This window comes from Strix uralensis, chromosome 8 (assembly GCF_047716275.1).
Source record: "Strix uralensis isolate ZFMK-TIS-50842 chromosome 8, bStrUra1, whole genome shotgun sequence".
Lineage (NCBI taxonomy): Eukaryota > Metazoa > Chordata > Aves > Strigiformes > Strigidae > Strix > Strix uralensis.
In genome coordinates this window covers 30,281,883-30,300,950 of record NC_133979.1, presented here as the reverse complement: position 1 = coordinate 30,300,950, position 19,068 = coordinate 30,281,883, and the positions used below count along the sequence as shown (strand labels likewise).

The window sequence follows — 19,068 nt, the reverse complement described above, 5'->3', positions numbered from 1 at the left end:
GGGGGAGGCACCATCTGACTGGAGAATAGCGAATGCGATGCCTATATTTAAAAGCGGGGGGAGGAGGGGAAAAAAAGTAAGGCAGGCAGGAATAGGACTGTAAGCCTGACCTCGATCGCATGCCATTTTGGAACAGATTTGGAAGGCAGAAGAGGGAAATGAATCATGAGTTTGCCAAAGGTAGGTCACTCCAGGCTAACCTGGCATCGGAGACCTGGAAATGTGTAGAGCTGCTCTTTGTAGTAAAGCTTTTGCTATGGGAAAGTGTTAATAAAACGGAGAAGAGAGGAAGGAGGAGAGGAGCTCTGCGAGGCTGGCAGGGAAGCGAGCAGCATCGGGATGGCGCTGGGTGGTGTTGAGGGGACATAGTGGCTGGTGGCGACCAGCGGGGCTCCTCGGGAATGAGTCACAGGTTTTCCTGCTTCCAGTGTCGGCTGGCATCCCAGCGCTGGGGGGACGGAGGCTGCCACCCCGGGCTGGAGGTGTTCGAGGGCTGGAGGAAGAGGTGTGGGATGCAGTGAGAAATGGAAAGCCGTGTGCTTGTTGGGGAACAGCAAAGATATCTCCAAGGAGCCTAGGTCTTGCTGATTGGAAAGTAGCTGTGTGGAGGAGGAGGGGATGAGCGAGTGGCCGCAGGGTGACCGCAGGCCAGCGATGCCCTGGAGTAGGAGGGAGGTTTGCAGGCAGGATGCAAAAGTCTCGGTAGCATCATGCAGGGATGGAGTGGGACCCATCAGAATGGCTCACTTGGGTCTCCTATGTCCAGGGAAGATGAACTGAGCCTGGACAGGAGCAGGGAAGGGACTACTAGATAAAACAGAGAGGGAGAGCTAATTGTGTGAGAGACAACTGGAGGAACCTTGTTTTGGCTAGCAAAGCAGAGACTGGGGATGGTCATGATTGCTATCTATAAATATATCAGGATGGGAAATGGGAAGGAGAAGAACTATTTCAGCCAAAGGCCAACGCTGGCAAAAGAATGGAACGGTGTATAAAATAACCACAAATAAATTTAGGATGAAAATTAGAGCAGCCATTAAAGCATCTGCTTGAGGAACCTTCCAGTGGGAATAGTGAGTTTTAAGGTAGAGTTGACAAAATCTGGGGGAGATTGCGTCACGGAAGAGGGTCTGGACTCAGCAACTCTGCAAGACCCTGGCAGTCCACATCCTCCCTCCAGGCAAACCCACTGGCCTCCAGCTGGGGAGCATGGTGTGTGTCAGAGCACCAGGGCTGACAGGACACATGGCCAGGCATGGCGGTTCCTTTGGTTTCCTGGGCACACGGACTTCAGCTTTGGGAGTGGAGAGATGGGAATACACCCACTTCTGTGTGTGTATGCACACGTACTGTTCTGTGTGCTGATGCCCTGCTGCACTGGATGCTTTGTGGTCATGCTCTCCACCACAGGCTAGAGAAGCAGGGGAAGATGCAGAGCCTGTGAAACGCCAAGCCCCTCATCTTTCCCAAACAAGCCCCCTTGTTCCCCCCGGCTAGGACCTCTGCAGCCTGGGTGCTGCAAAGGTACTGGAACAACTTTTCCGGCTCCTTGGGGAATAAAAGGACAAATTTTGGCAGTTGGAGCAGCCAAGCAGGTACCAGATGACAGGCTGAAAGCACTGCATCCTGGCTGGGCATCACCAGCTCTTGGTTTTGTAGGGAGCATTGGGATGTGCCCTGGAAAATTTTATCTTGGAGCTGGGCACCAGCTGGCACCAGCCAAGGGGACCCCTGTGGCTGCTTGGGGCACCACTGCTCCTGGGGCTGCTGGCATCGGCCTGGGTGTCTGGGACCACCCGAGTGGCCAGTGGTGTGTCCTTGGGTACGTGGGGTCTGTGACCACAGTTCCTCATCCCCTCCCCTGCCTCAGCAGTGCCCCTCCTGGAGCTGCTGGCTGCTAGCAGTACTGGACATGTAACTCCCCAAAACCCCCTAAAATCTGTCTAATTTATCTCCACCCCCATGGGAGCTGGGTACCCAAATGCACGTAGAGGTCGGGATCGCAGACAGCCCATCCCATCAGGGTGCTGCCAAGCTCCTGCCTCAGGTTTCCTGACTGCAAGTGCCCAGTGCCACCAGATTTGACCGTGTCCACGAAACACTGTGGGAAGAGGTGGTCTGGGTGCTGCTGCTGATATTACTGGCTGATAACCATGGGGAAATTGCTCTCTGCTCCATCATCTCATCCCTGTCTCCCCCTCCATCTCCTGCTGAGCATTGCTGGAGAGGATAAGGCCAAAGGAGGGGTGGCGATGGCCCAGCCCTGAGGGAAGATGTCTTGTTCACCTGTAGGAAAGGAGTTTATCTGGTTTGCATCCCCTGTGCCAAAGACCTTGGGGAAAGCCCGTGGGTTTTGGGCAGGAGCCAGTTTCAAAGGTGAGCAATCCTGGCACAGGTGGCAGGTACCCAGTGGCAACTTGTCAGGGAGCTGAAGCCCAGCCAAGCTTGGGCTGAGGGATGCACGATGCCTTGAAGACACTGTGGCAAATGGTGCTGTCAGAGCAGAGCGCGGTGGTCTGGGTGTCTCTGGAGGGCAGTGATGAATGCTGGCTGTATGGGATTCCCACGCATCATTCCCACCTCCGTGCACTCGCTTCTGTGGCCCCAAGGAAAGGGGCTGGTGGTCTACTGGGGGTCCTGAAAGGTGTACAGGACCTTGAGAAGACATATGTGGCTTCCCTGGTGCTGAAGGAGGAGGCCAGTGAATCGTCTTTCCCCAGCCAAGGGGAAAGTCCTTATTGCTACTGTGTGCCAGGCGGTCCTCAGCACTGGGGTCTCTGCCCACAACATCCACCTCCCAGTGCTGTGGTCAGTGCCTGCAGCGGGATGTGCTGGTGTCACCCTTCCTGCCTTGGGCTCAGTGTCAGGGTGGTGGGGAAGCCTGGCTGAGGTTCCCGCTGGTGCCTTGGTCATCATCGGAGGAAGACTCCGGCGCAGTGGCTTTCTCTCCACCCTCGGAGATGCGCTTCTCCCCTTGCAGAGCCTCATCTCGGCTCCTGCACTGGCTGACCGGGAGATGTGGTGCCAATGACTCAGACGAAGATGAGGGCTTAATTAGCACGGGGAGAGGGGGGAAGAGAGAGAAAAGAGAAAGAGTCTTTCATTGCAACAAGATTGATACCACCTCCCCCAGACAGTCACGTTCTGCCGCATCACCCTCCAGCCCGGCGTCATGTGCGCCGTGCCTGACACCAGAGGACAAATGGGGCCTGGGAAGTGGCTGCGAGGTACAGGGGGGCACTGCTTTATTAAAAGCCTCAGTGAATAAATGTCTGGAGGCACTGAGCAGGGCTTGCCAGCACCCTTTTTAGCTGTCAGGCTTTGCGCTGTCATTAGCTCCTTGGGGTTGGGGTAGTGTGCCTGGGGCAGGAGGGTGTCTGCAAGGTATTTAGCAATGCCATCAGCAAAACACCCATTTGAAGGCGTGGGGCTTGTCTGCACCAGCCCCTTTTCTGCTGTCCAAGGCTGCCTATTCTTTAGTTACCAGCTTCCCTGGCCCTCCGACACCTTATAAATCTTTCCCTCTTCACCTGTGTTGTGCTCGTCAGGCACTGCTGTCGCTGGGCTGTTTTGTCCTGTCTCGGTGGGATGTGCAGGGGAGCACTGAATCGAGCTGCTGGGGGAGGCATGTTCGGGGTGTCCCCCATGCCCCTGATTTCAGGCTGCAAGGCCCTGCACCTCTTGCTATACCACTGTCTTACAGCCCCTGTGTCCCTGGAGGGATGGTAGGAGGAGGCAGAGGAGAGCGGCCCTGCCCGATGACGGCTGGAGGTGGTGGAAGAGAGTGTGGCTGGGGCAGGATGCTGAGAGGCATGGGGAGCTCCCCTGCAGGCATGCCTGCACAGGCAGCACCTGGTGCCCATCAAGGCTTGGCAGGCATGGCCATGTCACCCTGAGGAGCCTAGTGTGGTCAGCCTGGAGGGAGAATTGCCACCGTGCTGAAGCTAATGCACCATCCCTCTGCCTCAGGTGCTGGTGTTGAAGATAACATCACACGTGTTTTTTCTTTCCCCTCCAGACCAATGATGCCTTAGGAGCCACCTGGAACTGGCTGTACTTCATCCCCCTCATCATCATTGGATCCTTCTTTGTCCTCAACCTTGTCCTGGGAGTGCTGTCGGGGTAAGCAAGATGCTGTCCTTCCCCTTCGGGCCATGCCCATCACATGTCTCTGAGCCCCAAAGTTGGCCCCTGGTACTGCTGTGCCCCCCAGGACCCCAGTAGCTGGGTCCCCCTGTCCCCTCCAAGCCTGCCTGCCCCACAGCAAGGGATCGCTCCCCAGCTCTGTTTAGCTCCTTTGCTCCCTGAGAGGCTGGGAAAGGTGCAGCCTTGAAGATGCTTTCTTGTTTCTCATTGCTGAAGAGCTCATGGTTTTGGTCACCTGTGAGAAATCGTCAGTGTTGATCTTCTGGCTGCTTGGGACCTGCTGGAGGGGAGAGACATGGAGGGGCCTTATGGAAGTGTGCTTGAGTCCAGGGTAGTTGGGTGTGCATTTTCTGGCTGATGGAATGTGGTGGGCATGGGTTGGGATGGGTTTTGGGCATGTGTGGGGGCAATGTGGGGCACCTCCATGCCATGCGGGCCGTGGCTGGGAGGATGTGCCTGACGCTGGTGGGGTATGAAGAGCGGTGAGGGTAGGGGTGCCTGGCATGCACGTGGACAAGCCTGGGATGTAGGGACAATGCGACTATCCCTGTTCTGCAATTCCCAGGGGAAAGGAGGTTTTAATCCAAGTCATTAAGCTGGGTTTGGAGAGAAAAAGGCTTCTTGTCTCCATGACAATGAACTGTGGTTGCATCAGACATCCTCAACCGCTGGCAGGGGCTGGTGCATGGGGAGAGCATGCCTTCTCCTGCACTGGGAGGGGGATGTTGGACTCCTTTGCCCTTGCTGCAGATGGCAGAGCCACCATGCCCTGTGCACTGCAGCAAGTAATTTTTTTCCTAATTACCCACCATGGCAAAAAAAAAGTGCCACCATAGCACTGGTTTGGCCAGCTGGATAGCCCTTAGGTTCAGGGATCAATGTGGAGACTCGCCCTGGCCACCTCTGTTGCTGTCCTAAGTGTCCCTGTGAGTTCAGGTGTGATGGTGGTTGTTTCAGGAATGTTTCTGGAATGCCAAGCTGGGCTTCAGGGTCTGTTGGTGGGTTGAATTTCCCCAGCTCTCAGTCTGGGCTCTGGTGACGGGCTGCAGGAAGGGCTTCATCCTGCCTTTCAGGGAGGGAGCTCTTACCGAAGATGAAGACATCCAAGCAGTGTTGGGTGGCTTTTGCATTTCTTACGCCACATCCAGCTTGGGGATTTGAGCAAAGTTCAACTGGGTGTCAGTGTCAAGCAGGAGCTTTCCTATAAAAGCCCAGAGAAGGGAAGTTAGGAAACTCAGGGCTAGGCAGCTGGAAAAGCCCCTTATTGCAGTGTTGAATTGTTCCACATAGTGTGTTGTGTGGACACTGAGGCTTTTGGTGCTGGCATGATGGTGAGAGCAGCCTGGGGACACAGCAAAGTAGCACTGCTCTGGTCTGCAAGCTAGCCACTGGCAGGAGAAGCACAGGGTGGCTAGTGGGATGTCTGGCCTGTGCCCTGGTCCATGCTCGGTGCTTGCCTGCACCGGGACTGTGCGAGGCAGCTGTTCCCACGCCTGCCGAATTGGATGCAGTTGTCTAGGGCTCTTCCCAGGCGCCGGCTGGCATTTCGACTGTTTGTTTATTGCTAATAGGGTTTGTATTGGGGAAGGATGCAAGTGGGTGGGTGGCCTAATTGGCAATGGAGATGCTCTTGTGGTGTGCCAGATACCTAGGGAAAAGCGCAACTGCTCAGCTTTCTGGAGGGCTGAGTGAGGTGAGCGGAGGCGGCAGGCTGGGCTCTGCCACGTGATGGCAAGGCCACTGCACATGCCCTCCTGCCTGGCCACAGCCACGGACATCCTCTGCGGCTCAGTGGATGTAGTACCTTGGCGGTGGTGAAGCATCCTCTTGCCAAAGCTGCTGCCAGATCCACAGAGGGGTGCGACACGAGATGGGAGAAGGTACTTCTGCAGGAAAACAATGTGCATCCTTGAGTGCAATAAGAAGGGCTTCGTTCCTTGCTTTGCTTGCTTTGTTTTTAACACTTCTCGCAACCCTCTTGTGCTGGAAGAGAGCACTTGGCTCTGCTGCGGGTGGGGAAGGGTGACCTTTCCATCCCCCAGCCTTTGAGCTGGATGAGCAGGCAGGGTCTGGCTGGATCTCCCTGCACACGCCGCGGCTGGGCTGAGCTGGGAGGAGAAGGTCACTTTGGGGATGAGCTCCATGGAAACACCTCCACGCAAAGGAAACCTTTCCCCAGTGTTACAGCACTGCTCTGGGGGAAGGCAGGCAGCCGTGCCCAGCTAGCTGAAATCACAGTTGCTCTGTTAACTTGGGACGCAGCAGTGAGTGGCGAGTCCTGGTAGCCTGCTTGCAGAAACCTGGACCCATATTGCTTGCAAACAGCACCATCTGCACCGGTGAATAATGAGGTCCACTTGGGATTTCCAGCCTTCTTCTTGAAGATCTCGCTCATGAGCTGCTGCAGAGCTGCCTCTCTGCCCTCACTTCGTCTCAGCAGCGGTTTTCTTTGAGGAAACAATCAAACACCCGAGGCAAGTCCTGAATGCAAAGAGGCTGCAGGAGGACATTTGTATGTTTAACTTGCCACCATCAGAAGTTTGCCGGAGCCCAGATTTAGCAATCTTCTGGTTGTGATGCGCATCTCTCCCAACAGTCAGTTCCCCAACTGTTAAGCTGAGGCATGACCTCCGTGATGTAAACAGCCTGGATCCATCTGCTCCTAAGCACAAAGTATGTGGGAGAGGAAAAGAAATGATTTCCATCATACTGAGGCTCCTCGATTTTTCTCTCTAAATACTAACACGCACACACGCACTGGAATTGCATGCAACACTATTAAGAGGAGATGGAGTCGCTCCAGGCAGGAAGGGCTTGGAGAGTCAGTTCTTCTGGGGCTTTGGCACTTGTTACGGTGTCTATTAACTTTTCCCCCTCTATGGGTGCAATTATGGATCAATTAATTCTAACTGAAAGCAGGAAAGAAAAAAAAAAATTGGCCCTGTTCCTCTTTGAGAGCAGGTATGAAGCCCAAGGAGATGTGACTGCTCAGCTTTTAAAGCTACACAAGCTACCGAAATAATCCTGGCAGAAGAGAGTCAGTGGGAGCGAGAGAGGGTGGAGCATCAGTTGAAATGCCCTGTTTTCTGCCACGTGGCAGCCGGTGGATTTGGGAGCTTGGGAAGATGCTGAGACTCATATCGAGTGTTGCCTGCTGCTGTCCTGTGGCCTGAGGTTGGTGTCACCCAGCACCCTGCTGTGGTGAGGCAGGGTGCACCTGCAGCTCTGCACCTCTTCCCAGGGAGAAGTGCTGTAGTGCAGAGAGGGAATGGTGTGCCGCAGCCATCTCTGCTGTGGGATGGGTAGGAGGTGTGGATGGGACCTCCTTCCACCCCTGGCCCCTTTTGTGCAGTGCCCTGCGGTCAGTTGGCTTTGGGTCAGGGGGATGGAAAAGTTGCACGTGCACCATACCGAAGATTTGCAAAGGGCTGGTCTCCCTTCTTTGTGAAACGGTGGGGTTTTTTTGTTCAGTTGTTTCTCACGTAAAACACTTTGGATCTGTGCATTCATGCTGCATCTCCAGAGCAGCAGAGATGGGGCAAGACCTGTGCTGGCCGGTCCCCGCTGCCTGTGGCATGCATGGTGCCGTGGTGGCAGTGATGCCACCCCAGTAATGACCACAGCTCACCTGTTCTAGCCAATGCAGAGGTCCTGCCTGCCTTGCTCCTCCTGGCAAGAAGACAGCTTATGTCTAGCTTGTTGCTGGGAGCAAGAAGATGAAAGAATGAAGATAAAAAATAAGCTGTGCTTGGAGGTATAACATTGAGGACTCATGCAGAGTTTCTGATACCAGACAGGCTGTGTTTTGACTCTTTCCTCTCTCCTTTTCCTCAGTCCCTGCAGTAAACCCCTCCTTCATTCATTGCAGCATCTGTCATCCTGTTAGGGTAGACCTGTAGCCCTTGTGGACTCCTTTCCCCTATCTAGTCTCGTACTTCCAGCCCCTTTCCAGGGTGACAAAGATGCTAGAATCACTGGTATTTGTAGTCCGCAGCAATAGCTGAATGGGTGCAGAGTAGAAGGGGATGCTGCCTGACCTGGGAAGGCTGGGTCTGTGGGTCTGCTAAGGAGAAGACCTCTGGAAGCTGATGGCAGAGCAAGAAGTTGAACACCATGGCAAGAAAAATGAAATCCATCTGCCTTGTACCAAACAAGAGAGTAATTTAAATCCTCCTAATTGCTTCCACTCATCCTGGTGATGTTAAGTCTTTTCTCCCTTTAAGTCTTTTCTGCCCCCCACCCCCAGCTCTTGCACTAAGTCTTTGAAAGAAACGACTAATGTTATAATTAAAGGATCAATTTGGCAAGATTTCTTTGTCTTAAGATCTTCTTTCTTTCAGGTTGGGTTAGCGCTGCATTCCCAGTCTCCAGAGAGTTTTCTTCAGCTCCTTCAGGAGCCTTCTGTACCATCTCTGAAATCTTTTCACTTCACTTAATTTGAATTTTTTTCCCTTCCAATTTTGAGGCATAACAAATGATGAATAAAATTAAGTTTTATAGCAATTAATAAAAAGGGCGTTGAAGGAACAAGTGTACATTTTCAATGGAGGCAGGATTTTTTTTGCTGGCTCTACACAAAACCTGGGCCCCGTGCATTCAAGCTGGATCAGGTGGTTTGAAGCCAAAAACGCTGGGAAGAGGATTAATGTCTCGGAGGTAGGCGGTTTGTGAAGAGGAAAGCGGGGAGACACGTCACCACAATGCAGGAAGGCTTGTGGGGAGATCGTGAGGGATAGCAAGATGCCAACAAACATGCCCGAGAAATATTACATCGGAAGCGTGAAAGCGTGGAAGCATCTTTTTTTTTTTTTTTTCTTTAATGGTTGTAGCATCTCAGGGAGTGGCTCGGATGAGATGTAAAATGGCTGCGCCCATTGTGTGTTTGGGGATTCAGTAGCTGGAACTGCTTTTGAATGAAGCTGTGTGTGTAATGGGGAGGGGGTCTGCGATGCCTCCTGCCAGGTCCCCCAGCCCCATCATGGGATGCACTTTGGTTGGGCCACATTTGGTGAGAAATGGCCACGCTTGTCACTTTGTTCTGGGGGAGCTCTTGTGTCATTGACGTGGTATCTGAACATGAGTGAAGCAAAGGAGCCTTTGAGATCTTCATCTATATTCAGCAGCCAGGTGGGCATCCATATTCAATGAGTGCCTCTCTGCCTTGCTCTGCTGTACCACCTTTCTGCGGAGGGCCTCCAAGCCCTTTGCAAACAAGCTCCCTGACAAGAGACATGCATGTCTGGTGTGCTGTATCCTCCGGTGTTACAGGGAGTAACGACTCCTCTTACAGCCAGCCGGACAGGCTAAAAAAAATCCACAATAAAGAGACGACTCAGTGACTTTCCCATTTTATTTCTCTTTGCAAATTATTTGCCAGCATGTCTCAGCTGCTTCAGATTTGCTCTTATTTGTGCCTTCTTGCAAATATGCTCTGTGGACTGCCTGTTGTCTGCGGACTGTGGGTGAAAAGGCTTATTTTTGATCCTCTCGACAAAGCACTCGGCAGATAGTTCTTGCTTACAGATTGCTTTTGGAATTGTTTGTTCCAGATCATCGTAATTTCCATCATCCTGGTTAATGACAGTGCAGCCACAGCTGAAGCTCTTTGACTTGGCGGATGGCTTTGGAGATGCCCAGTTTCTTCATGACCAACTCCATCCTTGCAAGGGGGTGCAGGGCACTCCTGTTGGGTGAAGTAGGCAGGATGCCCCAAATGAATTACATAGCATTATCAGTTCTTTGTACATCATAGATGGTTGTTTGTTTTGCAGTGGCAGAGTGACATCTCTAGCAGTTGCATTGTGGGTTTCACACTTGATGGTTGGTTCTGAATTCATTCTATTTGTGTGTTGAAGGCATCAGTTAGAGTGCTTGGAAGTTCCTGGGAAGTTAATATGAAGAAATGTTGAAAATTGGTGAATTTTTTTTTCCATGCTGTAACTCACCTGCAGTACTGGCCGTACGCTTTTCATCTGCAGATGGCTGTCACTTGCAAAGGGGGACTATAAAACTGTTCTCTGCTTACAGAGGATAAAAACTAGAGCATAGGAGGGAAGGGGAGGAGTGACATTTTCCCAGCGCTGCATGAGCCAGTGGGAGTGATTGCGAACAAAGCCCGGGGCTCTTGAAGCAGTGAAGCTGCGCTGCTCATACCAGCCCTGCCTGATAAGAACGAAATAAAATCCAGAGCTTCCATCTCTGTTTCTTGCTGCTGGGGCTACCAGACCCTCCTCCACCTTTCTGTAGCTTTCTTGCAGCATGGGCTGACTTTGCTATTGCTGCCTTTGATGCAACATTGCAAACAGCAGACTTCTGAGCAGTGGGGACAGAGATGAAAAACTCAGCGTTGTTACCCTTGGAAGAGTGTTGAAACTGAGACTCTACAACTGGAATGTTGGTGGCTCTCTTTTCGTAGTTATATTTGTCCTCTTTGTCATTTATTTTTCTCTACTTCAGAACAATAAGCTCTCCAAACTGTTGGCTGCTCTGAGCCCAACCCAAGTATTGTGGAAAACCTATCTTTTTCTTTTAAAGGTCACAGCAGGGTTGAGCTGAACACAAAGCAAGCATTCACATGTGCTTTTCTCACTTTGATGATGGAGTACTTCTTGTTCTTGGAGAGCATACCTGAAGTGTGTGGAGAGGGGCTGATCCCACCCTGAAATGCAAAGGCTGGACTGGACACCTGCATCTCTGCTGGGCTCTGCTGGTGAGGGACAGGCTTTACAGCAAGGTACAGCTGACGCCCACCCATGTTCCCAACCGATAGGTGAACCTGCTCATTCTTGGATGAATGAGAGTCTGTTGACTGAAGCTAACTGTAGACAAGAAACAGGGATAACTGGAGAGAAGAGGGGAGGTATTTAAAGTCCTTGCTGTTCAGTGGGCTGTGTTCCCCATCAGCAAAGTCTGAGTTCTCATGTGTTTCTCACCGCCTTGAGTCATTTCAGTGTCTCCATTGCTGCTCTGGCTCTCCATCAAATGCCAATTATTTGAATTCTTGAACTTCATCTTCAAAGTTGCCCCAAACCTGGGCTCGAGAGATCCCATAACACAGCTGGCCAATGGTGACCCTTTCCCTGCTGCTTTGGGCCCTAGGTGGAGCCACGATGGTCCATATCTCTCTGAGGGACCAGCTTATAAAAGGAGCTTTTTAGTGCTGGGAGTCTTGACTTTGCTTTGGGTGACTCCTCCTCTGGAGCCCATCTGTCCTCTCTCCACTTGTGGAGACAGTTTCCCGTTTAGACTGCCTTCTCCCTGTGTCTTTCATGTTGTCATTGCCTGTCCCTTCTGCCTCTATTTCTGTTAACTCCTCTTAGCATGACTAGGTCTTTCTGAATTGTGCATGCTGCTTAGTATCAATCCTGTCTAATACAAGCCCCTTTAGGACATGGTAGAAGTGACAGACATCAGTGAGTACCTATAATAAAACTAATGATAGAATATCAGGTTGGAAGGGACCTCAAGGATCATCTGGTCCAACCTTTCCTGGCAAAAGCCCAGTCTAGACAAGATGGCCCAGCACCCTGTCCAGCTGAATCTTAAGTGTCCAGTGGGGAATCCACCACTTCCCTGGGGAGATTATTCCAGTGGCTGATTGTTCTCACTGTGAAAAATTTTCCTCTTGTGTCCAATCAGATCTCCCCAGGAGTAACTTGTACCCACTACCCCTTGTCTTTTACATGTGACTCCTTGTAAAAACGGAGTCTCCATCCTCATTGTAGCCACCCTTTAAATACTGGAACATGGGGATAAGGTCTCCCCTAAGCCTTTTCTTCTCAAGGCTGAACCAACCCAGTTCTCTCAGCCTGTCCTCACAGGGCAGGCTGCCCAGTCCCTTGATCATCTCTGTGGCCCTTCTCTGGACCCTCTCCAGCCTGTCCACATCTTTTTTGTATAGCAGGGACCAAAACAGTATTCCAGGTGTGGCCTGGCAAGCACTGAGTAGAGAGTGGGATAACCACTTCTTTCTCTCTGCTGGTGATGCCCTTGCTGATGCAGCCCCAGCACGGCTTCCTTTGCCACAGCCCCACACTGTTCACTCGTGTTGAGCTGGTTGACCCTTTCCACAGAGCTACTCTCCAGCCAGGTAGATCCCAGCCTGTGCTGCACTCCTGGGTTATGTTTTCTCAGGTGCAAGACCTTACACTTGTCCTTGTTGAACTTCCTAAGGTTCTTGTTAGCCCACTCTTCCAGACTATCCAGGTCTTCCTGCAGGGTGACTCTCGCTTCCCGAGTGTCTGCTTCCCCACTCAGCTTGGTATCACCAGCAAACTTCATTGGGGTACGCTTGATCCCATCATCCAGATCACTTATGAAGATATTAAACAGCATTGGGCCCAATATCGATCCCTGGGGGACCCCACTTGTGACAGGTTGCCAGTTTGAAAAGGAGCTATTTCCCACCACCTTCTGGGTGTGGCCTGTCAGCCAGTTCCCCACCCACCTCACAGACCACTTGTCTAGACCGTAACACATCAGTTTCTCTAGGAGGAGGCTGTGGGAAACCTCATAGAAAGCCTTGGAGAAATCCAGGTAGACAATCACAAGCTTTCTCCAAGGTAGAAGGTAGCCATCAGTATCTGCCCCTTCTTAAATGGGACAGTGATGTAATGGGTAATCTCAGGGCTGGTATCTCCCAGCTCCTTCTCATTTTACCATTTATTGTCACCAACAGCTTGTCAGCTTTTCATTCCCCAATTCGTGTGTCTGCCGGTGCTCTATAAATGTGCTCCCTTTTAGCATCGTCAGCTGTGCTCTCCACTTCTTGCTGCAGCTTTGTCACAACGCGGTGAACACATAACTCTCACCGAAGTACACATGGGTGTTCAAAAGCTAACGCCACCACCAAAAGGGAATACAAGAAATAGGATGTTTCTGTTTTCCTTTTTTTGTATTCTCTCTTTTCACCAGGTAGTGCTTTGTGAGAAGACTTTCTCAAAACAATCCAGCTTCATTAAGGAATCATAGAATGGTTTGGGTTGGAAGGGACCTTTAAAGGTCATCTAGTCCAACCCCCCTGCAATGAGCAGGGACATCCTCAACTAGATGGGGTTGGTCAGAGCCCCATGCAGCCTGTACCTTGAATCTCCTCTGAGTTCTTCGGGCAATTCAAGTGAACTTAAATCAAACAAGTTACTCTTATCCAAAAAACTTGTTGCCTCCTTCAAAGCAGACCTATGAAGCACATCTTCCCACTGCAGAGGTTTTTGTACCTTTTGGACACCCTGGTCTAGCCTTTGCTGTCGGTTCAGTTCAATAATCCTGGTCTGCAATGTCAGTTCTGCTGTGCCTGCTTGCCACCGTCTGTTTAAGTTGAAGCACCAGGTTACAGACTGCACAGTTAGTTCAACACTCTTACTTTAGTTCCTTTACACCTCTTGGGTAAATACCATCTGATCCCCCTGGTTTGCAACTGTCTCATCCATGTTTTTCAAACCGTCTGTTGTCAGTTCTGTCCCATAACCTTCTCTGACACTCTCCTGGAGTTGAAGGTGGTTTTTCCTCAAATTGTGGTGCTCAAACCTGAAGCAGAGCCATGAGCTGAGACCTCACGAGTCCCGAGGAGAGCAGCAGTATTACCTGATGTCTTCCAGATGGTGTTTCTTGTTATACATCCCATTATATATGTTTTTTTCACAGCAGCATGGTACTGCTGCCTCATCCCCAGCGTGTAATCCAGTATTTCTCCTCTTCCCACCCCACCCTTTCTGCTGCCTCATAATGTTTTGAGACCTGTTTGGTAACTGGTTTGTTGGAAATGTCTTTATTGGTGGCAAAAGGTGACGAATTGATGGGTTTGAAGATGGTTGGCTTGTCCTATCAAACCATGGAAGCTACAATATTGATGTGATCAGTGCTATGTACCCACTCTGGACTCAAAGAAGCTCCAAAAAGGAGCAGAGTGGGTTGCAGTATCTGTGATTTTATTTTTTTTTCTTAACTGGTTTTTGGTTGTTGGTTTTCTTGTGGTTGAGGTTTTTTGTTTGTTTTTTTTTTTTTTTTTTCTATTTGCTTGGGGGCTTTTTCAAAAAAGGGGGCCCATTTTCAACCTGGATGCTTCCACATGGGTGGCATTCTCTCGTTAAAACCACATCTGAGCTCTCCAGTCTTTTGAGAAAAGCACACCGATGTAGTAAAAGCATCGCTGCCCTGGTGAGAGCGAGAGTGCGGGGACCCGGGGAGGGAGGTGGCCGAGTGCCGAGTGTCGGTGGTCCGACATAGCACTTAGGGATATGGTGTAGATGGGAACTGGCAGTGCTAGGTTAATGGTTGGACTAGATGGTCTTCAAGGTCCCTTCCAACCTAGATGATTCTGTGTGAGTGCAATGGTGTCCCCCAGGGTCTCCTGCCGGGAGCAGAGATGCTCTCAGGCCCCATGAGGGGAATGCCAAAGCTGTAGAGAAGAATTTGCAGGCAGAGAAGGAGCAAACCATCTGTGCTCCAATCTCCCTGGCAGGCTGGGCACGGTGTGTGGATGGACGGTGGCCTTGCATGCAGGAGGACAGATGGCACACTGCTTCCCAGCTCCCACTGCGACCTCCAGCGCTCACCTCCAGCGCTCGCTGCATGCCTTCGGCTTTATGAGGCTGAACGGGGAAGGGCTGCAATGACACAGGGTTGGCATGAGTGGAGCTTGGCTGTCGTGGGTGGATGTTTTCATGCTGGAGGCATCAGGATTTGGGCCAGGAGACCCAGGCGGACAAGCAGAGGTGTTGCCAGTGGGGACCATGCTATCTGCTTGGGGTCCTCTGAGCCCTCTCACAGAGACCCCATGGGGCAGCACAGCCCTGGGTGGGCTCTTTGCAAGGCAAAATTGGGCCATCCCTGGCGATGTAACCCAAACACACTGGGGAGCAGAGCCCTTCAATGGGAGGCAGGCGCCTGGCTCTCTTGGCGATGCGATGCCGCCCTGCCTGTGACTTGGAGCCTTCCCAAGCGGCTGTCAGTCACCATTGCTGGCCCTGTTCTCACTCACATACAGTATTATCTCTACCCGCTGCTGCAAATTGGCTCTGAGCAATCCTTGATCTGTCAGCATCGCCTACCCACTCTCAGATGTCACCAGCCCCCGCTGCTGCCCTGCTCGGTAACGTGTCTCTCTGAAATGTAATAATTCATTAAGTTGAGCTTAACTTTTTTTTTTCCCCTCCCCTCTCTGCCACCCCTTCCTTCTTCTAATGGACAAAAGCAATTAAGCTCCATTAGGGATCAAGCATGTGGGAAGTGTCTCCCTCGGAGATGCTGCCGCAGCTGCACGGACCTTGTCCCTGGATGCGTGTGGCACCAGCTTCTTGCAAATTAGCGTTCTGTGAGCAAATGGTTGGGTAGGGGGAAATGGTGCTCAATCAAGGGGCACTGGAAAAGATGCTCCCATCCCCTCCTCCAGGAAAAGGTGATTAGAGGCTCAGCTGGTCCTTCTGTCTGTGTTTCATTATGGACACATGATGATGGCTTCTCTTGCCGTGCAGCAAAATGAGACACCGACCTCAGGAGAGAAAGAACTGGAAGACAGAGGGATGGGCAAGCAGAAGGTGGCAGAGAGGGGCCAGATTCATAGCTGGTGTAAGGCAGGGGAAGCTTTCCAGGTGGTCCCGGTTCCAGAATATATCTGCAGGGTCCTGCTGGCAAAACTTCTGCAAAGGAACTGGCTGGCACAGGGTTATGGCCTGTGGGGCAGAGGTTCATCACATGGGAGAACCAGTGAACCAAAGCAGAGAGAGGCAACTTCCCTGCTAATTCTGGCTGCAAATGTCATCATCTCATTTCTTGACATCCCCGATTTGCTAACAAAGGCCAGTGAGGGATGATGGCACAGCGAAAATGGTCCTGCCCTTTCCTCCAGCTAGGGGCAAGGAGGGTTTTTGCATGACATGCCCAAAACTGAGAGCTCATTTTGCTGTTGGCTGTGGGAGGTCCTTCCTTCTCCCCCGTCTCCTCCCATCCTCCTTCCCTCCACTTAGCCTGCTTTTCTCTTCCTTGCCTTTTGTTCTCTCCCCCTTCCCTGCCCTAGGAAGAAAGTCTCATTTCAGTCTGAAAGCCAGTGATGGAGAGGGAAAGTCATTTAATGCTTAATGCCAGAGCGGCAGGAAACTTCACCTTCCTGGGGTGGAATTAAAAATGCTTGAATTGTCTGGGGATCTTAAACAAGAGATGCAGGGAACATTCAGGGCTTTTCACACAAACACACACACACACACACGAAAGCCCACACAGCATTAAGGGTGTAATAGCTCGGCTTGGGTAATGCACTTGAACTCTCTCTGCAGCAGACAGACCAATTCTTTCAGTTCTTTTGAATATTAATTTTTTTTTTTTGAGGCTGGAGATTGCTGCTAGTCTCAGGGGAGAGAGACATTTGTCTTGCAGAGAGAACGGTGCTATTTGTTCTTTGCAATCATGCTTTCCTTGGAGCAGCCCGGGACCAGGAGGGGGCTGAGGGCACAGGCTGGGTTCCTCCATGCAGATGGGGCTCTGTGGCCACGGGGGCTTGGGGACGGGACAGGCAGCTGCAGCCAGCAGATTGCACCACCCTGATGTTGTTGCAAGGAAGGCAGGGTGTGCTGGGGGGATGTCTGCTGTGAGGGATGCTCCCTGTGTGCAAGTGTGGTCACCAATAGAGGCATAATGTGCAGGTCGAGATGCTTCAGGTATGTGGTGTGTGCAAGCACAGGCTCTGGGTCCTCTTAGAAGCAGGTCCAGTCGTGTCATCTTGCATATAACCCGTGGCATGGGTGGGAGGTTGCAGACATTGCCACCCCTGTGTTTTCTGCCAAATATTTCCATTTCTCTGTTTGTGTGTGATGGCCTTTGCATACATGCTTAGGGCTTCGAGTGCTTCTTCATACAGGGTGGGTGAAAAACCTGCATGGGTCTTCTGTGTATGGCCACAGGTGTGTGTAAACCAGAAGGCAGACTATGCTTACCAGCATGGTCTTGTGTTTTAACTGCACATGAGAAGTGTATATAGTCCTAGCTGTATATGGGTGTCTTTGCAGAGCCCTGGTCTAGGCTATAGGTGAAATCATATGTCTTATGTACTAAGGAGTGTGTTTATGTTTGTGCTTAGAGGTGCACGTGAGCACATGGCTGCTAGTACATCTGTGCATCACGTGTGTTAGAGGCTGCATGAGCAGTGGGCACGGCGTTAGCTCTGGCCAGCGTTGCTCAGCATTTCACTTACCATTCCTTGCCTGTACAGAGCCCGTGCAGTGCTGCCTGCCCTTCTGCCCACTGCAGAGCTGCACCGAACTGTTGTCCTTCTCTGGGCTCGTCATCACACCTGGACAGTTTGTGTGAGACACTGAAGTCCAGAGAAGGACAACACGGGTGTCTCAAGTCCTGGGAAAATACTCCAAGGAGAAGCTGGCAAGGAAGAGGATTCAGAGGAGGAAGTAAAGGTGGGAGACAGAATCTGTCCTCCTCCATGCCCTTGCTGCCTTCCCACTGTGCCTGGTTTTTATTCCCTGAAAGGACACACAGAAGCTGAGCTGGTTCTGGAGTTGGGTAGCACTGGGAGCATCCTTCCCATACAGCAGTGGCTCCCAGCTGGGGCATGCAGGGCTGAGCAACCAAGCAGGGGGTTTGCTCCTGTGCATCCATGCCTTTCCTTCTGCAAAGAAGCCTCTCCTCCTCTCTGATCAGTCACCCATGCCCTGGCCATGCTTTGGGTGAGGAGGGCTGTACCTCTCTCCAACATGCACCAGCAACCCTTGGCTCATGCTCGCCCTTGGTACCGGCCTCCCCTTCCAGCCCCCTGTGTACCTCGCTGCCCCCTGGCTGCGCTCTCACCGCCCCCCTCTGCCCTTCCCCAGGGAGTTTGCCAAAGAGCGCGAGCGAGTGGAGAACCGCCGAGCCTTCATGAAGTTGCGGCGCCAGCAGCAGATCGAGCGGGAGCTCAACGGCTACCGGGCCTGGATAGACAAAGCGGGTAAAGGCTGGCGAGCCAGGGGCGGCTGCTGGGGGGCTGGTGGGCACTGCAGGCTGCTGGTCGTGCAGAGTGGTGGGGGTGGGAAGGGATCCCTGAGCATCACCCAGTGCAACCCCAAAGTTGCACAGGTGCTCACATGGTGGCATTGGGTGCATGGGTAAGCTCAGCCTCAGATGGTGTGATGGTCCCGCCAGGCTGCAAGCAAGGACATCACCAACAGCTGATGAAACCTCACATTCTGTGGTGTGAAACTGTCATATTTTGAACGTGAGGCATATTACATCTCCAGGGGAGGCTGTGAGCATCATGGCTGTGAGCTTTGCTCTGCAATGGTTTCCTTTCTCTTGACGTTTACTGGAGTCCCCTTCAGCAGTGGGCAGTGGGAAAGTAGAACAGTGAACGGTGACAGTGGTGTTCCAGCTAAACCTGCTCCTGGAGCAGTCTGAAGGGGATGCACCCACCAGTTCCCACCTCAGGGCTCCTGGACCTGGGCAAGGACTGGGAGTGGTGGATATTTCCCGGCTTCCTGCTGACACCCAGCCAGGCACAACAGCCTGTGGGTGCTGGTCCCCAGACTGCCACAACCCATGTCCTTGCTTGCCCCTCAGGGGGATCAGGTCAGCACACTCAGCTCTGGGAAGGGAAGACTTACGCTTTCATCTAGTGTTCAGACTTGAAAAAGGATGGTTATCTTGAAATGAGCCGTGAGCCACAGACCTGAGCTTTGGTCCTGGGTTGGGATGTTGAGCCCTAGACCTGTCTATGATGTTCAAATTCTTTAGTGGGGTTAATTACAGTGGAGGAAGAAGGGTTGATTACAAGTAATTTTTCTTTCTAATGCAATGTGTGGTAGCTGCCACTTGCCACCCTCTAGAATTTGCTTTTGGACACTTAACCAATACTTGGCAAGAGTTTGCCACCTAGAGCAACCATCTCCAGGCTGGGCAGAGTGCTTAGGTACAAGGCAGTGAGGTCTGATGTGTTCAGCCAAC

The 19,068-nt window shown here is 51.9% G+C and overlaps 1 protein-coding gene across 1 annotated transcript in view; it reads left to right on the top strand.

The window, feature by feature from the left end:
* CACNA1E (calcium voltage-gated channel subunit alpha1 E) overlaps positions 1 to 19,068 on the top strand; it is a 113,853-nt gene that overhangs the window by 49,314 nt on the left and 45,471 nt on the right. Inside the window, exons 8-9 of the mRNA XM_074876946.1 lie at positions 4,019 to 4,122; positions 17,961 to 18,076. Of these exons, the coding sequence (XP_074733047.1) occupies positions 4,019 to 4,122; positions 17,961 to 18,076 (220 nt within the window). The remainder of the gene's footprint in view (positions 1 to 4,018; positions 4,123 to 17,960; positions 18,077 to 19,068) is intronic.